Raw genomic sequence first — 23,620 nt, 5'->3', positions numbered from 1 at the left:
TTTATTGCAATGGCAGGTAGGAGCTCTATTCAACTTGTGCTGTAGATGAAATGCTCAGTCACATGATACGCAAAGCGAGGTGTTTTGCCTCGTGTAAGCAGGTACATTTACACGAGGTACTCCTGAAGCTATGCAAGCAAGCAGGTACTAATAACTGAAGCTACAAAAAACCAAACTGAAAAATAAGGATAGTTTCCAACATTTTAAACCATATCAGCAACCACTTTTGACTATAAAAACATCCAAGAAACCTTCATGACAGCAAAACCTTACAAGCTTTATGAAATTATATTAAAGAAAAGCCTTACATTTGGACACCTGTGCTTGCCCAACAGTATTCCAAAACATGCAAAAAGCAGACGTCTTCTTGCTGTTTGCTACCCGTGTCCAACTCTTGGTAAAACATGCATCGCAAACAGCCCCACTTGGCATGTAATACAACGCGCAGGGGAAGAAAAAGAAAGACACAAACTAGCAATGATAATTTATTCTCCGAGGCTGGCAGCCACCCCAGGGGAGTGGCCAAAGCAGACGCGACGTGGCGATGACAGTGCTTCGAGGGTTTTACTTGGGTCCTCCTTTTGCTACTCCACCAAACATGATTTCATCCACCAACAGCAAGTTGCTGGCGATGACAGTGCTGAAAGAAAAAACAAAAATCAATTGCTGTAGCCTCAAACTCGTATGAAGTTGCGGGTTCACAAAGCAATTAACAGCCCCTAAAAATGCCATAATAGCCTGATAGAACCGTGAAACCCCAAAGCTTGCATGGCAACGGTGGGAGGCATAAAAGCCATGCCCGTGAAAATAGCCTCAAATAGTACAAACAAAAGGGGGCCATTCAAGAAGGTTGCCACAATAGCCTGATAGAACTGTGAAACCCCAAAGCTTGCATGGCAACGGTGGGCGGCATAAAAGCCATGCCCGTGAAAATAGCCTCAAATAGTACAAACAAAAGGGGGCCATTCAAGAAGGTTGCCACAATAGCCTGATAGAACTGTGAAACCCCAAAGCTTGCATGGCAACGGTGGGCGGCATAAAAGCCATGCCCGTGAAAATAGCCTCAAATAGTACAAACAAGAGGGGGCCATTCAAGAAGGTTGCCACAATAGCCTGATAGAACTGTGAAACCCCAAAGCTTGCATGGCAACGGTGGGCGGCATAAAAGCCATGCCCGTGAAAATAGCCTTAAATAGTACAAACAAAAGGGGGCCATTCAAGAAGGTCCAAAGATAATGCCATCCGATCCAGCATTATGAAAGGGCACAAGATGTAAACAAAGCACTTACCAGGAGTTCAGGAGCTGCCTCTTGACGCAGTAGTTGTCAAAGATGCCCTCATTGGCTGGAATCAAGGCCTCTCCTGAAAAGCAACCGCACTTCTTGTTAGCCACTGCACACACCCCACACCAGAGGAACTGCGCCAAGCCAGGGTTGCTGCTTGTTTGAGCACCAAACAAAACGCGTGACACCCCGCAAACCGGCATAAAGCGTTTCACTAGGGAAGCCCCAGGTGGCACCGCAATTCCAAGGTGGTCATCAAGACCAAAATGGCCATGGGTTCTCCCATAGGCAAAACATGTTTTCATTCATTCTCTATTCAAGTAGGAGAGGACCACTGCTGTCCATGGTGCTACACAAAACAGATGACAAAATCTAACCGTTGTGTAAAAGCTGGGCATGAACAAAGAACTGGTCTGCTCAGAAAACATCTTTAAAGGATGCTCGTTAACTGTCATAACACCCTGTATATATATATATAGAGGGAGATAGAGAGACCATAGTGTTTCATACTAATACATATCAGAGGGAAATCTGGCGTTAGTTTCTAGTTGAGCCTCACTTCAGCGAACGTGCCTTCATATACCACGGAGAAGCGTTGCATCGTTACTTGGAATAGCTTACCAACAAGCTCAAAAGTTGCCTGTTGCTGCTACAAAAAAGCAACAATATAATTGTAAAAAAATTATTTATTGCTTTATCAATAGAAAAGTGGAGCACCAAAAGATTTGTCAAGGATTCTTACGAAGCTTCATGCAAGACAAGAAATAAAAATGGCAGCCTTTCTTGCCAATTTTGATGTCAAGATGAAAAGAAGCCAAGCCCGGTAGGGGAGGAGCGCTTCTAGCTGCTATAGTGGCATTCACGATGGCACGGGACTGCAGCGACAGATCCCCCCCCCAGTACCTACTAGCGTGAAATCCTTTGAGAGAGGGAGAGCGCCTCACCGGTGCGGAGGTCGAGGCCAATGGGCTGCTGCGACTGGCGCTGCTCCTGCTGCAGGCGCACCAGGACGTCCTGCGGGTCGAGGCCGCTGTTGGTAGCCAGCGTCTTGACGATGATGAGCAGGGCGTCCGCAAAGGCCTGCACCCCCAGCTGGGCCTTGCCCGCCACCGTGGGCCGCAGGGCCACCAGGGCCGCGTGCGCCGCCAGCTCAAAGGCCCCCGCTCCGGGCACCACGCAGCCTGCACGGCCAGGGGGAGGAACACACGGCTCGTGTAACCACCACGGACGAGAAGTGGGAAAGTAACATGGCTGGCTTTGTGCACCAAGATGTGGAGTGCCAACAGCCCAGCAACCGGGGTGGTTGCAATCTGCGCAAACACGTCCATACATACGCTGGACTGTCTGGTCCCCTGCAATAAAACTGCACCACTGCTCAACCACAACTGACAATAATGCACACTTTGAAGCTGTTTCTGCAAGTTTCACACAGGCCACACTTGACTAAGAGCAACAATAGAAGGTAATCATCACCATCATCATCAGCAGCCTGGTTGTGTCCACTGCAGGACAAAGGCCTCTCCCAAAGATCTCCAGCCACGCCTTGTAATTGTAAATTCATTTAAGCAATACAGTCAAGTCTCGATATAACGAATCATGCGGGACCGCCCAAAATCGTTTGTTATTTTGAAATATCATTGTAATGAAAAACCTGCGGTTATAGGCCACTGCTCATACCTAGGAGGGAAAATGACGTACCTTGGCCGTATACGCGTGTCCAGACAAGCAAACTCTCAAATTAAAACGTTGCACTCACCTCAGAGCAGCTTTATTTGAAGAAATCAGTTATTTTCTTCTGGCGAGTGCAGTTATTAGTAAATAGCTGCCCACACACGTGAATAGCGTGAAAAACAACCGAACCACCAACTGGCCACCAACTGACGCCCAATGCAACATGAGGGAAAAAGGGGAAAGGTGGCTAGGCTACTGCACATTAAACTACAGCTTTATGGTGGCGCTAGCAATTGGCGCTGAGCATGGTGATGATGATAGCTGCTGCACTTAGTCGAACACGCGCAGAAACGGCAGTTTCTGTTTCCCGCGAGAGTTGCGGCACTGTTACTTCACCCGAATTCGTAATACTGATGTTCCTCAACTGTAAAGGAGAAACTAAATTTTGTGTGTTATTCTGAAATATGTGCTGTACAGAAATTCAGTTCTGAAATATTTTTCCTTTGATTGTATAAGATTTCTGGCGGGGATTTTTAAAATGTTCGTAAAACTGAAAAATTCAGGGTTCGTAGTAACGAAATATGACTGCAGTAGATCACAATAAGGTAATAAATAGTACTGTATAAACCAGTATATAGGTTGAGTTTTTTTCAAAAAGAAATCCGCACAAACGTCACCTGTCGTCTTATATAGCGGTCATTGGAAGAATGTAAATTGTTGTCTGGCAATAATGTGCAAGCATAGTCCGTCGCCATCGCCCTTTGTATCGGACTGCTCTCTCTCACTGTCAAGCATTTACTCTTCTCTTTTCTCTAGTTTTTCGTCTTTTACTTGTCTTGTGTGTGTGTGTGCGTGCCTCTCTGTACGTGTCTGCTCCGACATGAGCGGCGGAAGTCGACGCCAGTTCACTGCTGCGCCTAAGCTGAAGGCGATTGAGTCGCCGGGCAGAATGGGAATATGGCGGCGCAATGCCAGTTTGGCATTTCGGAGAAAAGTGTGCGGTACTGGCAGAGCCAGAAAGCTAAGCTGTGCGCGTGCAACACCCGGAACAGATTGTTAAAGGGGTCCTGAAATGCCTTCCGCCGATGCATGGATGTACATGTAACCAAATAAAGCAATGTATTAGCAATCTCCTCCTGCAAGAATTTTGTTAAAGCGATGAGTATTAGCTGAGAAATCGTAAATCAAAAACCGCGAATTATCGTCGCGCCGTATTTCCTCCTCCTTTCAACTGTTTCTTCGCTGTTGGCCTCCCCTCCCATGATGCTCCGCTCCTCAGCGGTGACGTACTTCCGCTATTGCGCTCCCACAGACTGCCGTCTGCTACGGGCCAGCTCTTTCGGCTTTTTCATCTCTGTAGACACCATGGACACAGGCTGGAAAAGCGAACGAATGACCTGGCCTCATGTGTGCGGCCTGGCCTTGCCCTTTCGCGGTGTACGTAGGTGCAGTTGGTATCAGCGGCGAACTCGCAGCCGCGTGGGGAGAATCGTGCGCTCGTTCCCTTTGGTGCACCGCGCACTGTTTATCCAAAAAGCGCGGTCTCAGATGTGGCCCCGCTGGTGCCGGGTGTTATTTTGCGGTGGTTGTAATTTCTACTACCGGCGGCATGTGAAAAAAGACATTTTCAACCGACACAGAACCCGTGCACAAAACGCGCCGGATCGGATCGCTTTATCAGCGGCGATGAACGTGAAGGCGAAGAGCAAACCAACGCTGCACTCGATCAGCGAGAACCCGTGTTCTGTCAAGCTGCACCCGTGTGTTGCATTCAACACTCACGGGAAAGCGTTTGTTTGCACTTGTTTGGATAGTCGTAAAATGTCCAAACACTCCGGCACTCCGCTAGCAGATCAGCCGGCGAGACATTTCGGAAAACATTTGACAGATGGCGCCGTATGCATTAGTGTGTCGCTACGCAAAACTGATGAGACGCTCTACTAAAACTCCCATCGCGGTGTCACGTAGCGGGACGCAAAAATTTAGCGTTTAGCGTATGCAAAGGCCACAAACGCTGTACTAAAACTCTATTAGCAGCAAAATAGCGTGCGTATGTGAAACCGCTTGCGTTTACAAAGCTGCACGCCGAGCGCGTACGTTTCAAACCTAGTGACATCGTTTAAATACACTGGCAAGCACAGTGTAACGTAGTTAGATATCAACCGTATGCTCAGGCGACAAGCAAGAGCTTGTTTTATGTGGGGCGGAGATTGCGCATAAAGGCCCCTTCGCACTTGCGACGAAAGCGAGTGAGAGCGGCAGAAATTCCGTCGCTTTGTCGCGCGACGATCGTTTTTGTCGAATGGTCGGGACAAATTTTGGTTGCGCGACAGAATTCCCGTCGCTTTCGCTCGCTTTCGTCGCAAGCGGGAATGGAAAGTTCTGCCGCTGCCGTCTGCTACGCAGCTCGGAGGTAACCGCGCGATCTGCTCGGGCCGGATGAACGCGCACACTCCCGCATGGCAGCGCCCCAAGCGGCAGACGGCCGCGTACATCGCTCCCGGCGCCCGCCTGGAGCCCGCCCTCGGCACACTAGCCAGTAAATTTCAGGCACTATAATGGAGGAAAGATTTTTTGCTTCCGATGAACCTAGTTCTTTGCCCCTGTGTTTTTAAATACGTGAAGTGGTTAGCACGTCGTCCTCACGCAGCTCTGTATCGTCGTAGCATCGCTGATTGTCCGAACGAAGCTTGCAGCTAAGCCAATGCAGCTACCGAAGCTGTGTGTGTGTGTGTGCATCGCCTCCTGTGTGTTGTGGACGCGTTCGTTTCGCGATGAAATGCGACATTGTACTTCTGCGGGTGGATAGTGCTTCCCACGGTCTGGATTATCTTTCTCGAACGACGTACCACTCAACCTCGCATGGGGTATGTGCAGTGTGCCTGGCTAAAAGCCTTCTCGCTTGCGCGCCAGAGTTGTGACTTGCTGCTCGTCCCCGCAAACCGGGTGTGAGGTGAGTGCCGAATTTACGACGGGCAGGAGGAGGCAACTCATCGTCTGTCAATCGCGGTTCAGACTTGCAACGCATGTTGTGACGTTGCGTTCGTTCGAAACGTATCTCTGGATTGTTTTGAAGTTGAATAAAATGTACGCGTCAAACCCGGGCATTCGGCTCAGGGCGTTCTCTGCGATTGCACCAAAGAAGTGCCACGGGACTTTCTTTATGGTACATACTCACGTAAGATAAAATCCACGTCGTGTTATGGCCGTGTTGCATTCAATACAAACGGTTAAGCGTTTGTTTACACTTGTTTCGTTTGTCGTAAAATGTCAAAGCACTCCGGCACTCCGCTGGCAGATCAGCCGGCGAGCCGACGCTGAGCAGACGACTCATCTCTTTGCCGGAAGTGCGTGAAAAAGCCGCCCAATAGCAGGATGTCTAGCTCATGACGAACATCTGGGAATCGATGATGTAGACATGTGAAGATGGCGGCGTCCAAAAACACGAAGGAAAGGGTGAGAAAAAAGCGACAAACTTTGCAACAAAAGTGTGAGCTTTCCGCTGCGCGTAAAAGAGTAATACTTGGCACAGGTGACGTTGGCGACCCAATCTAGCGATTGCGCTAGTTCATTTAGTGTGCTCAAAATGCCTTTCAGGGCCCCTTTAAGTCAAGCGAAGCACCCCGTGTTGGAGAACAAAGTGGTGGACTTCGTTCAGGAACTTCGCTCACAATCGCTGCCAGTTACAGCGGAGGCCATCCGTGGACCGGCTTCATGAACTGTACAATGACTGGATAGCCGGCGACAACGAAAAGACACCTACGGGCCAGCTGCGAAGACCAACCTTCGCAACAGTGTCAAGCTGGGTGTCCTCTTGGCAGTCGCTGCCCGACGACATGGTTGCATGAACGTTTAGTAAGTGCTCCATCAGCAACGCGCTCGAGAGCACTGAAGATGACAGTGAGAAGCAGTCATCCTCGGACGACTCTGACAGCTCGGACGAGTGACACTCGGCAGGCATAGTGGGTGGCAGTGACGGACGGGCGTTGAAAATAAATATAGACATTGTGTGTGCGCTTCTGTGCTGAATTATTTATTTGTCAACTTTTCCCACCTCAAGGTAGGGGGTCGAACTATATTCCGCTTTATATGGTAATAGTAGCTAATAAGGTAATCCAAACCTCAATGTGACACTTCATAAGTGACTGGAGCCACTGCTCCTTCACAGGAGGGCCAGTGCTGTGTGCACACAGAGTGGAGAATACCAGCTTTTAGTGCTAGACATTATTTAGCTACTTCATCCATTCTGCCTCTTCGGCCGAGCCTCTTCTGCCGAGCCATCCACCAACTTGCCAGTAAAAGATGCTCCACAGCACAGAGGTGTTATGGAAGTGAAGCAAACATTAGTATTAGAGTCGAGTCCACTTATAACGATACAGCTCATAACAATTGATTGATTGTGGGGTGTAACGCACCAACGCTACACAGGCGATGAGGCGCGCCATAGTGGAGGGCTCTGGATTAATTCTGACCACCTGGGGATCTTTAACGTGCCCCAAACTTTCCAACACATGGGTGTTTCCGCTTTTGCCTCCATCGGAAAAGCGGCCGTTGCTGCAGGGAATTGAACCTGCGCCCTCCGTTTATAACAATGTATCGGATATAATGATGAACAACTATGGCACCATCCACTTTTGTATGGGATTTCTCTGTCGTGTGAATCCCGCTTTACAGGAGGAGCAGTTTTCCTTCCGAACAGCCCTCCCGGTACCACGGCTTTGGCACTGTCCCCACGATGCTCGCGAAATTTCTGCGAAGCTTATTTGCGAGTTTGCTTGTTGTGTCACGTGCGCACTGCTTTGAATTTGACTGGGTGCCTCTTCCACAACCGGCAATATTGTGGCCTCTTCAACTGCCTCCGTTTTTTTCGCGGAAGGCACGTCGGAGCCGATGTTTTGGAAACGTCCGATTGCCTCACTGAAGAGACGATTGTAGCGCGGATGCGTGCTACAGACAGCGGTGACAGTGACGACTCTGACGATGCAGTTGCGTAGCCCACTCAGGTAGCGTCTTCGCAGGAGGCCCAATGCATGACACAGTCCCTCTGGGGCTTCGTTTCCACCAAGGACATTTAGCTCAGCTAGGTGAAGCACCTATAGATGCTCTTGAAAAAGATGAGCGCTAGCTTCATGTGCAGCAAACAAAGCTGACCGACTTTTCCGCAAATAAGTAGTAGTACGACTTTGCTTGCACGCGAATAAAATGTTTTGGCTCTGTTTCATCTTTATTTTTCTCACAACTAGCTTATAACAATTATCGGTTATATTGACAGAATTTCCTTGGCACTTTGACACTGAAGTGGACTAGACTGCACTGCAAAAGCCTACTCACACTAAACTACAGTATTTATTTCCTGTCAGAACACAGGGACTCCTATCTGTCCTCGCCACTGAGGTAATAGCAACTAATCCTCCCACAGCGAAAAATAAATGCTTTGCACCTAGAGACTACCAGCAGAAATGGCCTCTGATAATTTTTAAGGCTCTGCTTTGCTTTTGTCGCTACCTTTTAGGAGTGGGTTTCGAATGCAACCGAAAGGAAGACCCCCAACAGCAGTGATGTTGCCCGTTGGATTACATAGGCACGCGCAAAAAATTCCAGAACTTGGAATATAATACGGGAGAGACAACCTTTTCAGTCCAATAACCCTCTGAAACTATTTGCGGTGAGAACACCACCTGACGATTCTCTTGCAGAGCGGAGAAACCGCTGCCCCGGCCACTGCAGACCTGGTCATGAACGCAGCAAAAGAAGACCACCCACCGTCCTCGATGGCGTTCTTGACGGCCCGCAGCCCGTCGTACACGGCGTCCTTGATCTGGGTGATGGTGTGCTTGGTGGGGCCCTTGATGAGCACCGTGACCGAGTGGGGCTCCTTGAGGTCCTCCACAAAGGTGAACTTGTTCTCGCCCAGCACATGCTCGTACACGAGGCCAGCGTAGCCCAGCACCTCAGGGGTCAGCTCCTCCACAGAGTTCATGGCCGTGCAGCCGCACGCCAGCGCCAGCCTGGGAAAGACAGCACACGCATTTCTACGCACGCACACAGTTTCCCCTTGCACGTCCACACCGCATAGCATAGCCAAAAGAGGGTATGTATGCAAAGATGATATGCCCTAGTGGTTACTATATTGCCACCAGTAACATCAGCATACGATAGTGGGAGCTGATAGAGGGTTAGCTCAGGATTAGCTTCCTTTTCCAAAGAGTATAGTGAGAAATGAAGGACGTATAATTCTGCATGAAGTTCTCTTTCGACGAATTTGTAAAAACGTCAAGTATCATAACAAATGCACAACTTTTCATCAACCTAACATGAGCAAGTAATGATGTAACTGCCGCTTTTGAGCACACGAATCGCGATTCCACTCCATGTCGTACTGCTTCATTGCAACGCATCACTGTCCGTCTCATGAGAGTGACCATGGTCCGTCCCGATGGCATGTCATTATACTCTGCTGTCCATTTGAGTACCACAGGTTTCCCCTAAAAGGCGAACTCACGTTCAGACTCCTCAATTTCGCTACCACCAATGTGAGGAGGTGATCAACCGCCTTTGTTTTTAAATGCAGAGCATTTCTTTGACTCACGATGTCACCCGGCGTTGTCGATGTGCCTCGGAGTCCGCAACAGCCGTTCCAGGTGCGCCCTCGCCCCCACTCCTCCTCTCCCGCATCACGCTACCCTCCTCGCTCTCAACAAAACGTCCGCACCTCTCCCCCTACACTATATAAAAAATAATACTTACTTAAGAATTTCGATCCCACGACCCTGCGGGCGGAACGCAAGGTACATGGTGCTCTACCCACTGCGCCACAAAGCCGACACAGAATGGAAGGCTACGAACGCGCCTTATATCCTAGACTCATTCAAACTACGTCAAGAAGCTGCTGATACAACGCATTCACTACCTGTGGGCGGAACGCGAGGTACATGGTGCTCTTCCCACAGCGCCACAAAACCGACACAGAATGAAAGGCTACGAACGCGCCTTATATCCTTGACTCATTCAAACTACGTCAAGAAGCTGCTGATACAACGCATTCACTACCACCAACTCCCCAAACACTAAACGTTAACGCAATACACCCACCCCCTATGCGACGCATTTACTCGAGTCCCCCTCGCGGGGAGATGGGCCCTTTTCTATGACCAGTGAGATAGTGATGAACTTGTCACCTCCCTGTTCACTTATGAGTGGGTTATGATAACAATGTGCACATATGCAGGCTACTGAGGCTTCAATGATATCACCCTCAATGCAGCAGCAATTCACAGGGTATTCATTTGAGAATTCCATCATGACACTGCTCCACATGAAAAAATGGCAACGGGCCAGACTGCCCTCCATTATAAAATTCTTCCTTTCCCCGCCATATTCTGTACCCTAATCAACTCCATTAAAAAAAAGGAAAATCCTAAATTGATGGCTTGTTTTAGTGATTCCATGTCAGGAGAACGCATTGAAGGTTGCAAGCTACTGTAAGTAACAAGATCCCTGCTACTCAAAATAAAAGCAAAAGAGTTTCCCAAATGCATACGTGTCTGCCAGAACCCCCCCCCCCCCTTCCACCAGAAAGGAGAGGGAGCAACGCGACATAGCAGCATAGAAGTTGTCGGCAAAGGCCTTACTAGTCTCCACAAAACCAGCTCACGTAAAGTTCCGAAACAGAATAAAGCAGTCAACTGACCGCTCCATGTTCCTCCGCTTAGCACGCCTCAGGGCCACGATTCCTTCCTTGGCCAGCAAGTCCAGAGACATGGGGTCAATGCCCTACAAGACAAACAGCAAGAGGCAAGCATGCAAGCACTGCAACAAGGCGACAAGACGTAAGAGCAAAGCAAAACAAAACAGCAGAAATCCAACCTGTTGGTTGATGACGACAAAGTTCTTGTCCGGTGTGTCGCACACCTTGCGCTTCAGTTCAATGATCTTGTGCACTCGGTTCTCAATGAACTTGCGCTCTGCGCTGACCAGCTTCTCACGCTCTTCTGCCGACTTGTAGAAGAAGCCAGCGTTCACCTCCCTGCAAGCAGGACACGGGGTGTTTAGCACTGTTGCCTCAAACCAGGCGGTATTCTACTCATACAAAACCCTACTGACGTGCCCACCAAAATTTACACAAAATAATAATAATAAAAAGCAACTTCACTCTTAGGTTGCATAAGCTATAAGCATCTAACACCTCCTAACGACCTCACTAAAAAAAGGACTATTTCAGCCAGCAGTGCCTCCAACCATAGCCGATCACAGTGGAGACAGGTTGCCATTCTGGATACATCTAATGGCCTGTATTGGCTCAGCTGACATGCAGCAGTTGCGAAAGTTTGCCACAGACGTAAAGGAACAAAGCAGGTAGAAACCTCATAGTGCCGCTTCCATAACAGAAGTCATGCAGCAGGGAAGTCGTCTAACCTACAGGCCATGCGGCAGACTGAAAAAGTCTGTTGTTGGAGGTGGCAGAGACAAGCAAGAAGTAACACACCCGAAAGCTTAATTGCAAGTTTGCTGGAAAGTTCAGCTCTGCAAATACGCTTGACAGCACCAGAGACTACACATTACACGAGGGTGAATGCGACAGGGAACAGTAACACCTAAGCCAGCAGCAGCGGCGACTTTGAATGACCTCAGGACAGTTTGCGGCCAATAAAAACCATTTTCGTTAGTACTGTGGCTGTTGTCGTCCGCCCCCAATGGCTTTCAGACTCTCAGGGGTCAGCTTAGAACTGAGGCTGGCCTAGATTTTAGTAAGAAGGGTGAATGCCGTTGGTACAGAGTTCAGAAATAGATACCACACATCATTCTGCATTCATTCTGGTATCCCAACCATATTCCAAGTCACAATATTACCCTCCAACAACAGACCAACTCCACAACCACGAAACCAAGACTTCAACACCAGGGAGGGCACATTGAGCTGTGCCACAGCGAAAAACTATGAATAAATTTACACCACCAGAGGTTATTGCGTCAAAGGCCAAGATTTCTGCATTCTGACTACCATCGAAGTCGGACAAGTTACGGCAAAGGCCACGCCCTAAAGAAATGGGGATAAGGGCACCGCGCACTCACGTCTTCTCATACTCCAGGGACACGTTGCAAGCCAGCACGAAGGCGTTCTTGACGAGCTTCTTCATGTCCGGGTGTCGGGCCCCGTGGTCCATCACCAGGCCGCGCACCAGCTGGGTGTCCATGTCGGTCTTGTGCTGCATCTCCATGATCTCCACCATGTGCAGGTTCAGCTCCTCCTCCCCCTTGGGCCTGCGGATGGCCAGCACCGCGTCCACGCACACCTCGGCCAGGTGCGGGGCCAGCTCGGGCCCCACCTTGGTGGCCAGGGCGGTGTGGGCCACCCGCATCAGCAGGTCCCGGTCCACCTCCTTCGGGGTCACCTTCAGCGACTCCAGAACCTCCAGCGACTTGCACAGGGCCTTCTCGAAGCCGTCCGCCAAGATGCGTGGGTGCAGGCCCTGTGTGTCGCGTGTGAGGGAAGGCATTTGCATCCAGACGTTTCATTAGCCACACTGACCAAGGGCGTAAATGCAGCAATACTTTCTCGAGAACCTTTGAATGCGGGAGCCAACATTAGGCTCGTCTGGCAATTTCCTGCAGGCACAAGCTACTCGGAGCATCCGTGGTTATCAGGATCCAAAGAAGGACATCACCCGTGCCAACTAGAAGCAGCTGTGCCACAGCCAAAAGCAAGTGGACGCTTGCCTGATTCCACTGCCTGCCTGAATGAAGATGATATTGGCCGAGTGGCCCTGGGAGTGCAAAAAGCAGCAGGTGTACCAATGAGCCATAGTTTTCAATTGTCAATGATACTGGGCCCATCTTCTAACTGGCTGCCATTCACGGGCCACTGGCAAAGCGTTTCGTCATTAGACGGGTAATCTCCAGCATTGAAAAAACGTATTAAAATGTGCTCTTTGCATACAAAGGTAAAAAAAGTGAAGTACGGTGTGCATACCAAGCAACCACCTCCGTTGGAAAAATGTGGTCGAAAGAGCCACCAAATACGATTGTCATGCTGCAGGCCTGTGCATCTGTCCCAGCAGTGTAAATGAGGTCCTTGCCTTGCTATCTCAGCTGACTTTCAGGACTTACAGAGCATGAACGATAAATGCATTAGCTCCGTTTCAAAACTCTCCCTCAACTACAAAGGCTATTGTGTTAGCTCGTCACTAAAATCTTAACACAACCGTTGATGTCTTCTGAAACTTTTTTTTTACTGGAATAAATGCAACTGTAATTGCCTTAACTTTTTAAACGAATCTTGGCCAAAAAAGGCACCCACCTCAGAGACGTACAGGTCAGCCTGCTTGAGGAGCTCTCCGATGATGAGGACGGTGGACGTGGTTCCATCACCCGTGATGTCATTCTGTGCTGTCGACGCCCGAGCAATGAGGTTGGCCGTGGGAAGTTGGATTTGCTGAAAACAGAACACCGCACATGAATTCCAACCAATTTATAATAAATGGTAAGTGCTTGCTTTGGCAGCTTCATGTCAGTTACACAAGTTCTGTCAAGCTAAAGAGAAAGTCGAGAACAAGATGTAAAGCAGCTATTGCATTCATTATTCGCAGAGATTTGTTTAATAACTGCTACTGCTAGTGGAAGCCAATAACAACACTGAACAATTCAACACAACAAAGATCTACAGGAACCAACCAGTTCAATCAGAAATGTGATCTCTGAAGACCTCAACAACCGCAATCACGGATCACACAGCTCGCTTGAGGCCGCTTACCATTTCATGCAGCAGGACATTGCCATCTTTGGTTATCTTGATGTCACCAGCCCCCGACACGAGCCTGAAGGAAAGGGAGAAAAAAAAAAGGTTAAGGGACATAAAAAAAATACAAGGGCCTATAACTCATTTGGCGGTGGACCACTCAGCAAGGCTGTTTTGGTTTCGTAGGGTTGCACACATTCACAAGACAAGAAGTCCGAGAAGACATGAACTTCTTATGGGTTGTGAATATGAAAGCAGGAATGAATGTCCAGCTAAACGCTTGGCATGCCTTGCTTCCACCCTGACTTGTTGAAGTGCTTTGTAATCTTGCCACTTGAGACTTAGCTTTGCATCTCAATGCTTTAGAATGGCTTTAACATGTCTCCTATACGTTGTACCACTGCTAGTTTCTGCCGCCGTGCAACAGAGAGTCGACAACGATGGTTAACTTCACTGCTTGCCTGTTCACCAACTTGGTAGTATTTTTTCACTCCCGCAGTGTGCTGGCATGGACAGACACCTCTTAATACTGCCACTTTTAAGCTTGCACTATGAAAATCCTCATGCTATGAAACCTCTTTGCCGTACCTCCTCTGCCTCACATGATTTCTGTACAAGGACATTTCATGGCTTGCAAAACCCCCTCCCGAAAACAAGCAGATTGTGCATACAAAGGCTTGAGCTAAGCATCTTTTCTGTAAAAAGCTTTCAATGTGCATTGCAACTGCTCAAGTTACATTCTGCTTCAAATGACTAGGCAGCTATTAACTACAAACAAGCTTTGATGCCAACAGTGAATCAAAATCTGAAAGTGGGCACAGAGCTATCTAACAGACAGCAATGTAAGAATCCGTGATAATGTGAAATTTCTTTGCGATGAGGTGGGCACAATGGTCATCAATTCGCCGGGTGGCTGCCAGAATGCCCAGAAGTTCTACTTCTTCTACGTGGCCGTACGTGTTGGAAATTTGCCGGGATCCGTTCAATTCTGGCAAGTCTGTAGATGTCCAGGAAATAGCCGCCGTCATTCCATTCAAAGACGCGCCAGTGTAAATGTCAACTTCATCGCCTGCCTTGTCATCTACGAGCGTGCGAACGTAGTGTTCGCGTACTCTACGGTTACTTTGCCGAATTGGGCGTCAGTGTAATAGTGATGCCATACCAAATCTCTTCCACTTAATTTGGCTCTGTCCTGTGTTCACCCATAACCGTCATCAGCTGCTAACTGTAGGTCCTGCACTCGTGACTGAACTGGAGCACGTTAGTCGTGTCTGTGACGACCCCGCTACTTTAGAAATAATAACGCAGTACGCCCTTGAAAACGGCCTCTACAAATTGGTGTAGCGGTCTTACGGACCGTCTCGGACTGAGCTTACTCATCCACGTCCGATGCCAACAGCGGCATTGCCACTGACTTAGTGAACTGTGCCTTCTGTGAATTAGATCCCAAGACTAGAACTGTGTACATTGTGTGAATTGTGACCTTTCCCTTTCTCCTCCCCCTTCCCATCCTCACTTCCCCGCAGGCCCTTATGGCCTCTCGTCTTTAATAAAGTGTTTCACTCACTCACTCGCTATCTAACAGACATGACATACATACTCGTGAACTCAGAAGAAAGCAGAAGCTTCATGCGTAGACAGCAGGCAAGCAACGAGAAGGGGCAAAGCAATGAATTGGGCCCCTGCTCTACCAACCTGGGCAAAGTTTCTCATGCAGATTGCCAGACACACTGTGGCTTATATTGACCATAATTCATAATGTATCTTTTGGCTTGGTTCGAGCGGTTCCCTTCAAGTGATTAATTGATCGTAGGGTTTTACGTGCCGACGCAACGCAGGCGATGAGGTGCGCCGTAGTGGAGGGCTTTGGATTAATTTTTGACCACCTGGGGATCTTTATCGTGCGCCAAAATCTCGTACACACGGGAATTCGGTTCCCTTCAAGCGGGTTGTCAAGCACTAATAGTACAATGCGAGCACAAACAGCAACTGTAAGCAATACATGCTGCTTTTTCAGGAAAAACACAAACTGCAAAGAAAGCATCAGTAAATTCATTTGTGACACAAGAAACCAAAGGTAGTGAAAAAGTGTGTTCTACCAATCAAAGAGGGAAATGGAAAGGGATAAACTATTCCCTTAATAGAGAGTTTTAGTATAGCAGAAAGCACCACTTTAGCGCGCCCATAGAGTTAGCGGGCACGCTAACCGCCGCGTAACGAGGCGCTATCCGTTTGGGATTGCGGCGCGCAAACGTTAAAGGGACACTGAAGTGATATGTAAACATTGCGGGATTACTAGCGTAAATTGTAGTCCGGAGTCCCCAGGCCATGTTTCGACCACTCTGGGCACGTTTACGCGATTTTATTTAGTAGAAAAATTAATTCGGAAATGCTGTCCTCTCTTTACGCTCGGCCATTTTCTGTGGCGTTTTCATGTGACGTCGGGAGGAGCCGAGCTCGCAATTGGCTGTGCTACTGCACGGCTCCCCGGCCTTCGGACAGTCAGTCGGCCCAGCGTTTCGTCCGCCGGCCGCCGACGGGTCGTCGCAATTCGTTCGCTCAGTTGAAACGAAGCCAGGACACGTTTGTGAATGGAAGAATGTGCCTTTCTTTACTTTGTTAGTTTGTACACTGTATCTAGCTCCAAGTCAAGGTCGCTTCACACAAGCGCTGCACAAGCGCACATGCGACGCTTCGCTGACTGGTACGCCAGTAGGAAAATATAAGGTCTCTTGAAGGCGGGAGAAGAGTCAGCGAAGTCAATATAGGTACTAAAGAAGTAAAATCAACTGATATTTTTACCGTACAGGGTAAAACTAGGGTGCGGGAAGCACTTTTTTGCGCTGGGCGAACAAGCACAGCGGCCGGCAGCACTACTACGCATCTGCGAACGCTTTTCCGTCTAAGAAATGCCATTGCTAGACGTGAGATATTGTGGAAGGTTGGGGGACGCTTACTGCACGGGCGCTATACGACAAATAGTCACCTAAGCTGCTTGGAATGCTAAAACTAAATAAAAGTGTAAACTGGTTATACATTATATATCGTATATTTCCAAGGTCGGCAGTGCCCGTCCGTGGCCAGGTCGTTTTGAGTGCTAGGTATGCCAGCGCGAGTGTCTTGCAGGTCACAAGTTCGGATCCCCGCGGGTGCGTGCTTTTTTTTTTTTTATAAGTTAACTTTTTCGTTTTCCGCCGATGTTTTCTATACTGAGTTCACCTTTTTTTGGGCCGCAACGTTCATTGCTCCACGAACTAGTTCAAAGAACGTGCGCATGCTGGCACTGGCGCGCTAGCGAGTTCTCGTTGGTGTGCTGTTGCAATAAGCACCGACTGCTTGCGGGCAGTGGGCACAGGCCAGAATCAACAGACCCTTGGCCTGGTGCGAACACGCTTTTTACGATACAGGCATGAGTGAGGCAAGCTCCAAATATAGGGGAAATGCGCATGGCATTTGAGTGTCTGCGGGTACGCGGAGGGCGTTCATGCACTGCGTAGGCCTCGGCTAGTGAATGCTACGATTCCAAGCCGTCCTAGGAGGCTTATCTTATGCATTTTACAGCTGACAAGATGGCAGTAGCGCGGTACGATGATTACTGAGATATTGAGAATGCCCATCCAACAACGCCATTGGTTGTGGTTTACAGAACCGAAACCGAAACTTGTTTTGATTGCTAACCTTGGACATGGTGCCCCCTCCTCCCAACGTCACAGCCTTAGTTGGTGCGCCCGCCGCAAACCGCGCATGGTAGTTTTTCTTCTTTCGCGCTTTGTAAAATAATTACCGATTTGTCAACCGGATAAACAATGAAAAGTGTGCTAATTTGAGCCAGTCTACACAGTGCAAGCAAAAATGGGAGCTTGACAAATTCACTTCAGTGTCCCTTTAACGCCACAGCTAAAACGCTATACTAAAACTCCCAAATATTTTTTATGTGCATGAGTGTGTGGTTATTTAGAGTAAAATTGTTAAAAAAAATTATATTTTTCAGTTAGACACTCAGGGTTGATCCCTCAACCCACCATTACTAAAGAGGGAAGCATAACCATAGTGTCAAGATACCTATCGGGGGGGAGGGGGGGTGAAGACAATGCAAGTTTGGCTCCTTCGAAAGATTGCCTAATTAGAACAACACTGACACCGCTTTTAATGCAAACTCCACTCAAATATGCTATATACAAGTTAGTGTGGTACTTTGCCAGCTGACACTTGTCTGACACAACACTCGCCAACTGACATAAGCGGCACAGCCACTTGTGTGACCATGTTTGTTGAGCCATAGCTTATGCTTTAGGAAATTATTACTCTCAACCATAATAAAAATATGGCAGGTATAGAAGTGCGGTCAGAAGCAGTGCGAACACTGGTACTTCAACTGACGTTACCTTCAACGCTACTGGGTGTGTTCAGATAAGGACAGCCAAAGTGGTGCCATGACCATTTTTTGTTTGAAATGAAAATTTAATATTGTGTAGAGCACTGCATCCCCACCGTGGAACTGGCATTAGTTTAGTGAGTAACGCCATAGTTGATTTAATAAAAAATTATTTAAAACGCGATCGGGCCGGGCTACTTTCCACATTGCTCGGTGTGGCAAATTTGGGGACCCGTAAAACGAAGCGAAATTTTTTTCCAAAGTTGCATAATTTTTTAAACAAATATTTGCAAACTTTTCTGCTGGATTCATGAAAATTGAATTTGCAATATTTATATTTCTTGAGAAAATATTTCTCAAACTTAGTAGCGAGAGCAATGTCGTTCAAAAGTGGCACTTCTAAAAAAACATTTTTTTACACATCACCCTAAAGTCTAAGCTGTCTAGTTTTTTATACGTGTTTACGAGGGGCTGCTTAACACCTCATACTCTTCTCAATGCTCTACCAAAAAAATTTATGAAAATACCGCTTCGTGAAATGCGACAAAAAATGAAAATTTGGAAAAAAGGTCCACCTTTCGACGTCATTTAAAAAAAATCATGTTTATCAATTTTCGCGATATTTACGCAAAATGGCACTCAATTACTGAGTATTCTAGAAAGCTAAACATTTGTTGCATTATTTTTATTCTAACTCGGAAAAATGAGGTCACATTCAACACATTTTTTTAATGTCCGATCAACGGTTGAGTAGCAGTTCGCAGTGAAAAAAGACAAATAATTATGGCCGTTTTTTACATTTTAGAAAAATAAAGCACCTGATATAAAGAAAACTGATCATGGTGTTCATATTTACCCATTGTTCCACTTGTTAGTTGCGGCAGGCATGAAAATAATTGTGAGGTTTCTGAGCTTGTTTCTCCCACCAGAGTAAGGCTAACATTTTATTTCTTTATCGCATTGCCCTAGCTGTGTCATAAACCCATATGTTTTATTTCTGACGCTGCTTAATCGCACATTTTTGGTAATTTACCCCATTTATAAGCAAGTAACATCGCTGTTGGCACTGAGAATATTTGACATGCGATCGTCATAGTATGTGTAGTATTTCCGTTCTACCTGGTACATGCGAAGCGCCAACTGCAAAACAACTTCGTCTTCCCAACTGTCCGTCTTTCAGGCTCCCGGGGATAATGAATAGATGTGCTTCTTGAACATTTTCTTTTTAGCTGTTGGAAAGATAAACTTTTATCCCACTACAAAATCTGCCAACCTTTACTTTGGACACTTCAAGGCTAAGGGGAAGGTGTAGCTTTCTAGTTCCAAGGCCCTTCAAAGAGTCGACAAACAGTGCTCAGAAGCTTTGCTTGTGCTGTAGGAATTACTTCCCGACGAAGGTAGAGGATACCATTGACCGCAGAGGCAAAAAAGTGTGTTCACGTGCGATGCGATGTCGAGGAAGACTACGACTCTTTGCGGGAGCACAGTCTTGATTCGGCTCATGCATTCTTGGGGTTGGTCGAAATCAAGCGACTTCTTGAAGAGCATGCATGAATATGCGCTTTAATGTGTATAAATCACGGTGGTTCCACCCAATTTAAGAACAAATATCAGTTCCTCTAGGTGCGCAGAAGTGAATCTCGGGTCACTACGGTGACAAAGTGGCTTTTCTCTGTAACCGCACATGACAAAAGTGCGTACGATGGCGTGGAGAGCCTTCTGAAGCATCAAGCTGCTGTGCATATTTTGCGTTGACCTTCAAGCGAAGCCGCAAAAAGTACGAAATAGTTCGTGGACAGCATCCTGCAAAAGTGAATTTTGTCATGCTATATCTTGGCGAAGGTGACATCGCCACATTTGAGGAGAACAAACAAGAGAAAAGCAAAAATGTTCCGCCGGTACTCGGAATCCCGTATCCTCCCAGAAATAGCGAACTCAAACAAAATAAATGGAAGGTACACAACATCGAACTCGGACTCGGAGAGGCAGCGGCGGTTTTCACCTCTGCGTGTCGACTCTTTGAAGGGCCTTGGAACTAGAAAGCTGCACCTTCCCCTTAACCTTGAAGTCTCCAAAGTAAAGGTTGGCAGATTTTGTAGTGGGATAAAAGTTTATCTTTCCAACAGCTAAAAAGAAAATGTTCAAGAAGCACATCTACTCATTATCCCCGGGAGCCTGAAAGACGGACAGTTGGGAAGACAAAGTTGTTTTGCAGTTGGCGCTTCGCATGTACCAGGTAGAACGGAAATACTACACATACTATGACGATCGCATGTCAAATATTCTCAGTGCCAGCAGCGATGTTACTTGCTTATAAATGGGGTAAATTACCAAAAATGTGCGATTAAGCAGCATCAGAAATAAAACATATGGGTTTATGACACAGCTAGGGCAATGCGATAAAGAAATAAAATGTTAGCCTTACTCTGGTGGGAGAAACAAGCTCAGAAACCTCACAATTATTTTCATGCCTGCCGCAACTAACAAGTGGAACAATGGGTAAATATGAACACCATGATCAGTTTTCTTTATATCAGGCGCTTTATTTTTCTAAAATGTAAAAAACGGCCATAATTATTTGTCTTTTTTCACTGCGAACTGCTACTCAACCGTTGATCGGACATTAAAAAAATGTGTTGAATGTGACCTCATTTTTCCGAGTTAGAACAAAAATAATGCAACAAATGTTTAGCTTTCTAGAATACTCAGTAATTGAGTGCCATTTTGCGTAAATATCGTGAAAATTGATAAACATGATTTTTTTTAAATGACGTCGAAAGGTGGACCTTTTTTCCAAATTTTCATTTTTTGTCGCATTTCACGAAGCGGTATTTTCATAAATTTTTTTGGTAGAGCATTGAGAAGAGTATGAGGTGTTAAGCAGCCCCTCGTAAACACGTATAAAAAACTAGACAGCTTAGACTTTAGGGTGATGTGTAAAAAAATGTTTTTTTAGAAGTGCCACTTTTGAACGACATTGCTCTCGCTACTAAGTTTGAGAAATATTTTCTCAAGAAATATAAATATTGCAAATTCAATTTTCATGAATCCAGCAGAAAAGTTTGCAAATATTTGTTTAAAAAATTATGCAACTTTGGAAAAAAATTTCGCTTCGTTTTACGGGTCCCCAAATTTGCCACACCGAGCAATGTGGAAAGTAGCCCGGCCCGATCGCGTTTTAAATAATTTTTTATTAAATCAACTATGGCGTTACTCACTAAACTAATGCCAGTTCCACGGTGGGGATGCAGTGCTCTACACAATATTAAATTTTCATTTCAAACAAAAAATGGTCATGGCACCACTTTGGCTGTCCTTATCTGAACACACCCTACTGCAATGCCATCTATGAAAGCGGGAGATAAATAAAACAACCAAGCGGACGTCTGTTAGATGGTAACAGGCCTGGTGGGCATACTATCTATAGCTCTAAGGCCCTGCCCTGGATACGTCATTGCCGACGTGACGAAACCTGCGATTTAAATTTTAATGTAAAATTTTCCAGTGAATAAAGCACCGCTTGCTGCCGGACAAGTGCTGAGGGCACTATAAAACACCAAATCTTTTGAATAAACAAACTTGTAGTTTGTTTTTATAGCTCCTTTAAAATGCTGTTAAAATGCCTCGAAGGATTTGCCTCAGCAGGCGGTTAATAGGTTGATTCGGAGGGTCCTGTGGTGTTGCAGACACACTTTTAAGGCTGGGTGTCAATGTTCCCATGGCAGTTGCCGGACCTGTAACATGTGTGCTAAAGACTTTTTGCTTCCCTTTACTCTCAGTGCTTTGGTGCAATGAAGGTTCATTTTCAAACATGTGCCCTTTTCACTCTTCCTTTACTGCTTACCCAAAAAATGGCTGTGCTGATCTTGGCCCTTAGTGCAATGTACGGGGCTATAACTTGGCTTGCGGCGCACGTTAAAGATCCCCAGGAGGCCAAAATTAATCCAGAGCCCTCCACTACGGCGCACCTCATGCGTCGGCGCGTTAAACTCTAAACCCTATAATTAATCAATCAAATCAATATAACTTGGCTTGACTGATGGGCTAAGTAAGGTTTGGTTCCAAACGCGGGTTCATGTGCACATGCATAAGATCGGGCAGCTTACGCTAAGCTATGCTTTTGCCCTGGCCAGCAGCATGTCCTGCGACTGCTCCACAATAAACGGCTTCCAGACTTGACAACTGGAGCCATATACCGTGTCCGCTCACTATGTGGTCGCTTTTAAAGCTCTCTCAGTCAGAACTGCTGTGATTGGCTGGTTCTGAAGCTGACGTGCTATGTATCACCCATTCGAGGCAGTTACACTCAATTTTTAAATGACACCTGTTGAATTGAACAGAGCTCCTCACCACACGCACACAGAGTTTGTTTACTTATTTTGACGTATGCGCCGTCTGGCTTCCACTTCTCGGTTGCTCACCTTGTGCTTTAGAACGCAATTTTGACATGCTCAAAGTGAACTTTTTTTTTCAGCGTGAACACACGCTGAACATGGCCCCTAGCCTCGGATCTTGCACCATGCCTCATTAAATGCTTCATGGTTGACTATTTCTATGGATGATCTTTTAAATGTACACACGTATTAGATTTTACGAATTAATTTAGAATTACCTAAATGTTCTATTTCCCTCTCCAGGCCTCGGGGCAACAGCAGTAAACAATTGTAAAATGAAAATAATTATGTTGCTTCAAACCATATTCGTCGTGTTCAAAACAGTGCATGGTTGCATGCTCCCGTAATTACTTCAGTACAATTGACTAAGGCGCATGAGCTGAGATTGATTCGTAAACAAATTAACGCCCTGGTATGCATAGATCAATTTAAACCTACGCTCGCGCGCAAGTGTGACTGGTCTGAGAAGTGCACGCGCCTCCGCAAGTCCGCGGCTTTTTGTGTCCCCACTTCCATATTAGGAATCAATGGAACTGCGATGACAGCACTGCCGAACACAGCAGTGCCTTCCGATTCGTGACGAGCTGATGTTATACACGAAGGCATCAGTACATGAGGAACTTAAACTGGCTGTAAAACTCACGAACGTTAAAGCACAGTGTGTGAGCCTTGCGAACTTTCTAGAGTTGCCACCACGAGCCGGTGTTTGCCTGCGATCGAGCACCTGATCCAAAAAACGCGTCGTAACCACAAAAATTAGATCCGAAAAGCATGCAACACGGCCACAGGCTATCCTAAACGACAGAAATGGTGTAAATTCGACAAGCATTCAGCGCTACACTCTGGTAACACGACAGGATGTCACAAAACGCTTCGGCGATGCTTAGGCTTAGGATGGCACAATGCCTACTCACATTTTCATCGTGCCAGTGGGACCGAGGTTCGACTTCAGCACATTCTGTAGACCCTTGGCTGCGTTTATGTTGACAGCGAGGGCTTGTGCGTGACGTGCGATTTCGGCCTTTGGGTTTAATGTAAGCACTGCAGCCATGTTTGAAGACGCTCGTCGCTACCGCAAGTTCACGTGTTCGGAGAAACGAGCCGCAACGCCCGAAACTTGCGCGAATGCGGGAGCGTGAATCGCGCATCCCATGGTTGCCAT

The 23,620-nt window shown here is 47.0% G+C and overlaps 1 protein-coding gene and 1 long non-coding RNA gene across 2 annotated transcripts in view; both read right to left on the bottom strand.

The window, feature by feature from the left end:
• LOC144145730 (uncharacterized) overlaps positions 1-23,620 on the bottom strand; it is a 206,048-nt gene that overhangs the window by 1,312 nt on the left and 181,116 nt on the right. The gene's annotated exons all lie outside the window — the stretch shown is intronic.
• Cct6 (chaperonin containing TCP1 subunit 6) lies at positions 473-23,604 on the bottom strand. Its single transcript, XM_077677424.1, has 10 exons — positions 23,373-23,604; positions 13,705-13,768; positions 13,252-13,386; positions 12,027-12,424; positions 10,821-10,980; positions 10,645-10,727; positions 8,718-8,962; positions 2,228-2,464; positions 1,290-1,362; positions 473-640 (listed from the first exon to the last, which is right to left on the bottom strand). Exons 1-10 carry the CDS (start codon positions 23,507-23,509, stop codon positions 565-567), a joined length of 1,608 nt encoding a protein of 535 aa, XP_077533550.1. The 5' UTR covers positions 23,510-23,604; the 3' UTR covers positions 473-564.

This window comes from Haemaphysalis longicornis, unplaced genomic scaffold (assembly GCF_048455015.1).
Source record: "Haemaphysalis longicornis isolate Haplotype H1 unplaced genomic scaffold, Haemaphysalis longicornis Haplotype H1 scaffold_7, whole genome shotgun sequence".
Lineage (NCBI taxonomy): Eukaryota > Metazoa > Arthropoda > Arachnida > Ixodida > Ixodidae > Haemaphysalis > Haemaphysalis longicornis.
Note: the sequence above shows the minus strand (reverse complement) of the source record. Positions and strands in the feature narration are given on the sequence as shown.

Bases quoted from the DNA above. Each gene is read 5' to 3' on its own strand.
- Cct6 (XM_077677424.1), bottom strand. From the start codon at position 23,509: ATGGCTGCAGTGCTTACATTAAACCCAAAGGCCGAAATCGCACGTCAC. The intron at 12,425-13,251 runs GTGGGTGCCTTT...CGCGACACACAG, and splicing joins CTGACCTGTACGTCTCTGAG to GGCCTGCACCCACGCATCTT. The intron at 8,963-10,644 runs GTCAGTTGACTG...TGTCTTTCCCAG, and splicing joins AAGCGGAGGAACATGGAGCG to GCTGGCGCTGGCGTGCGGCT.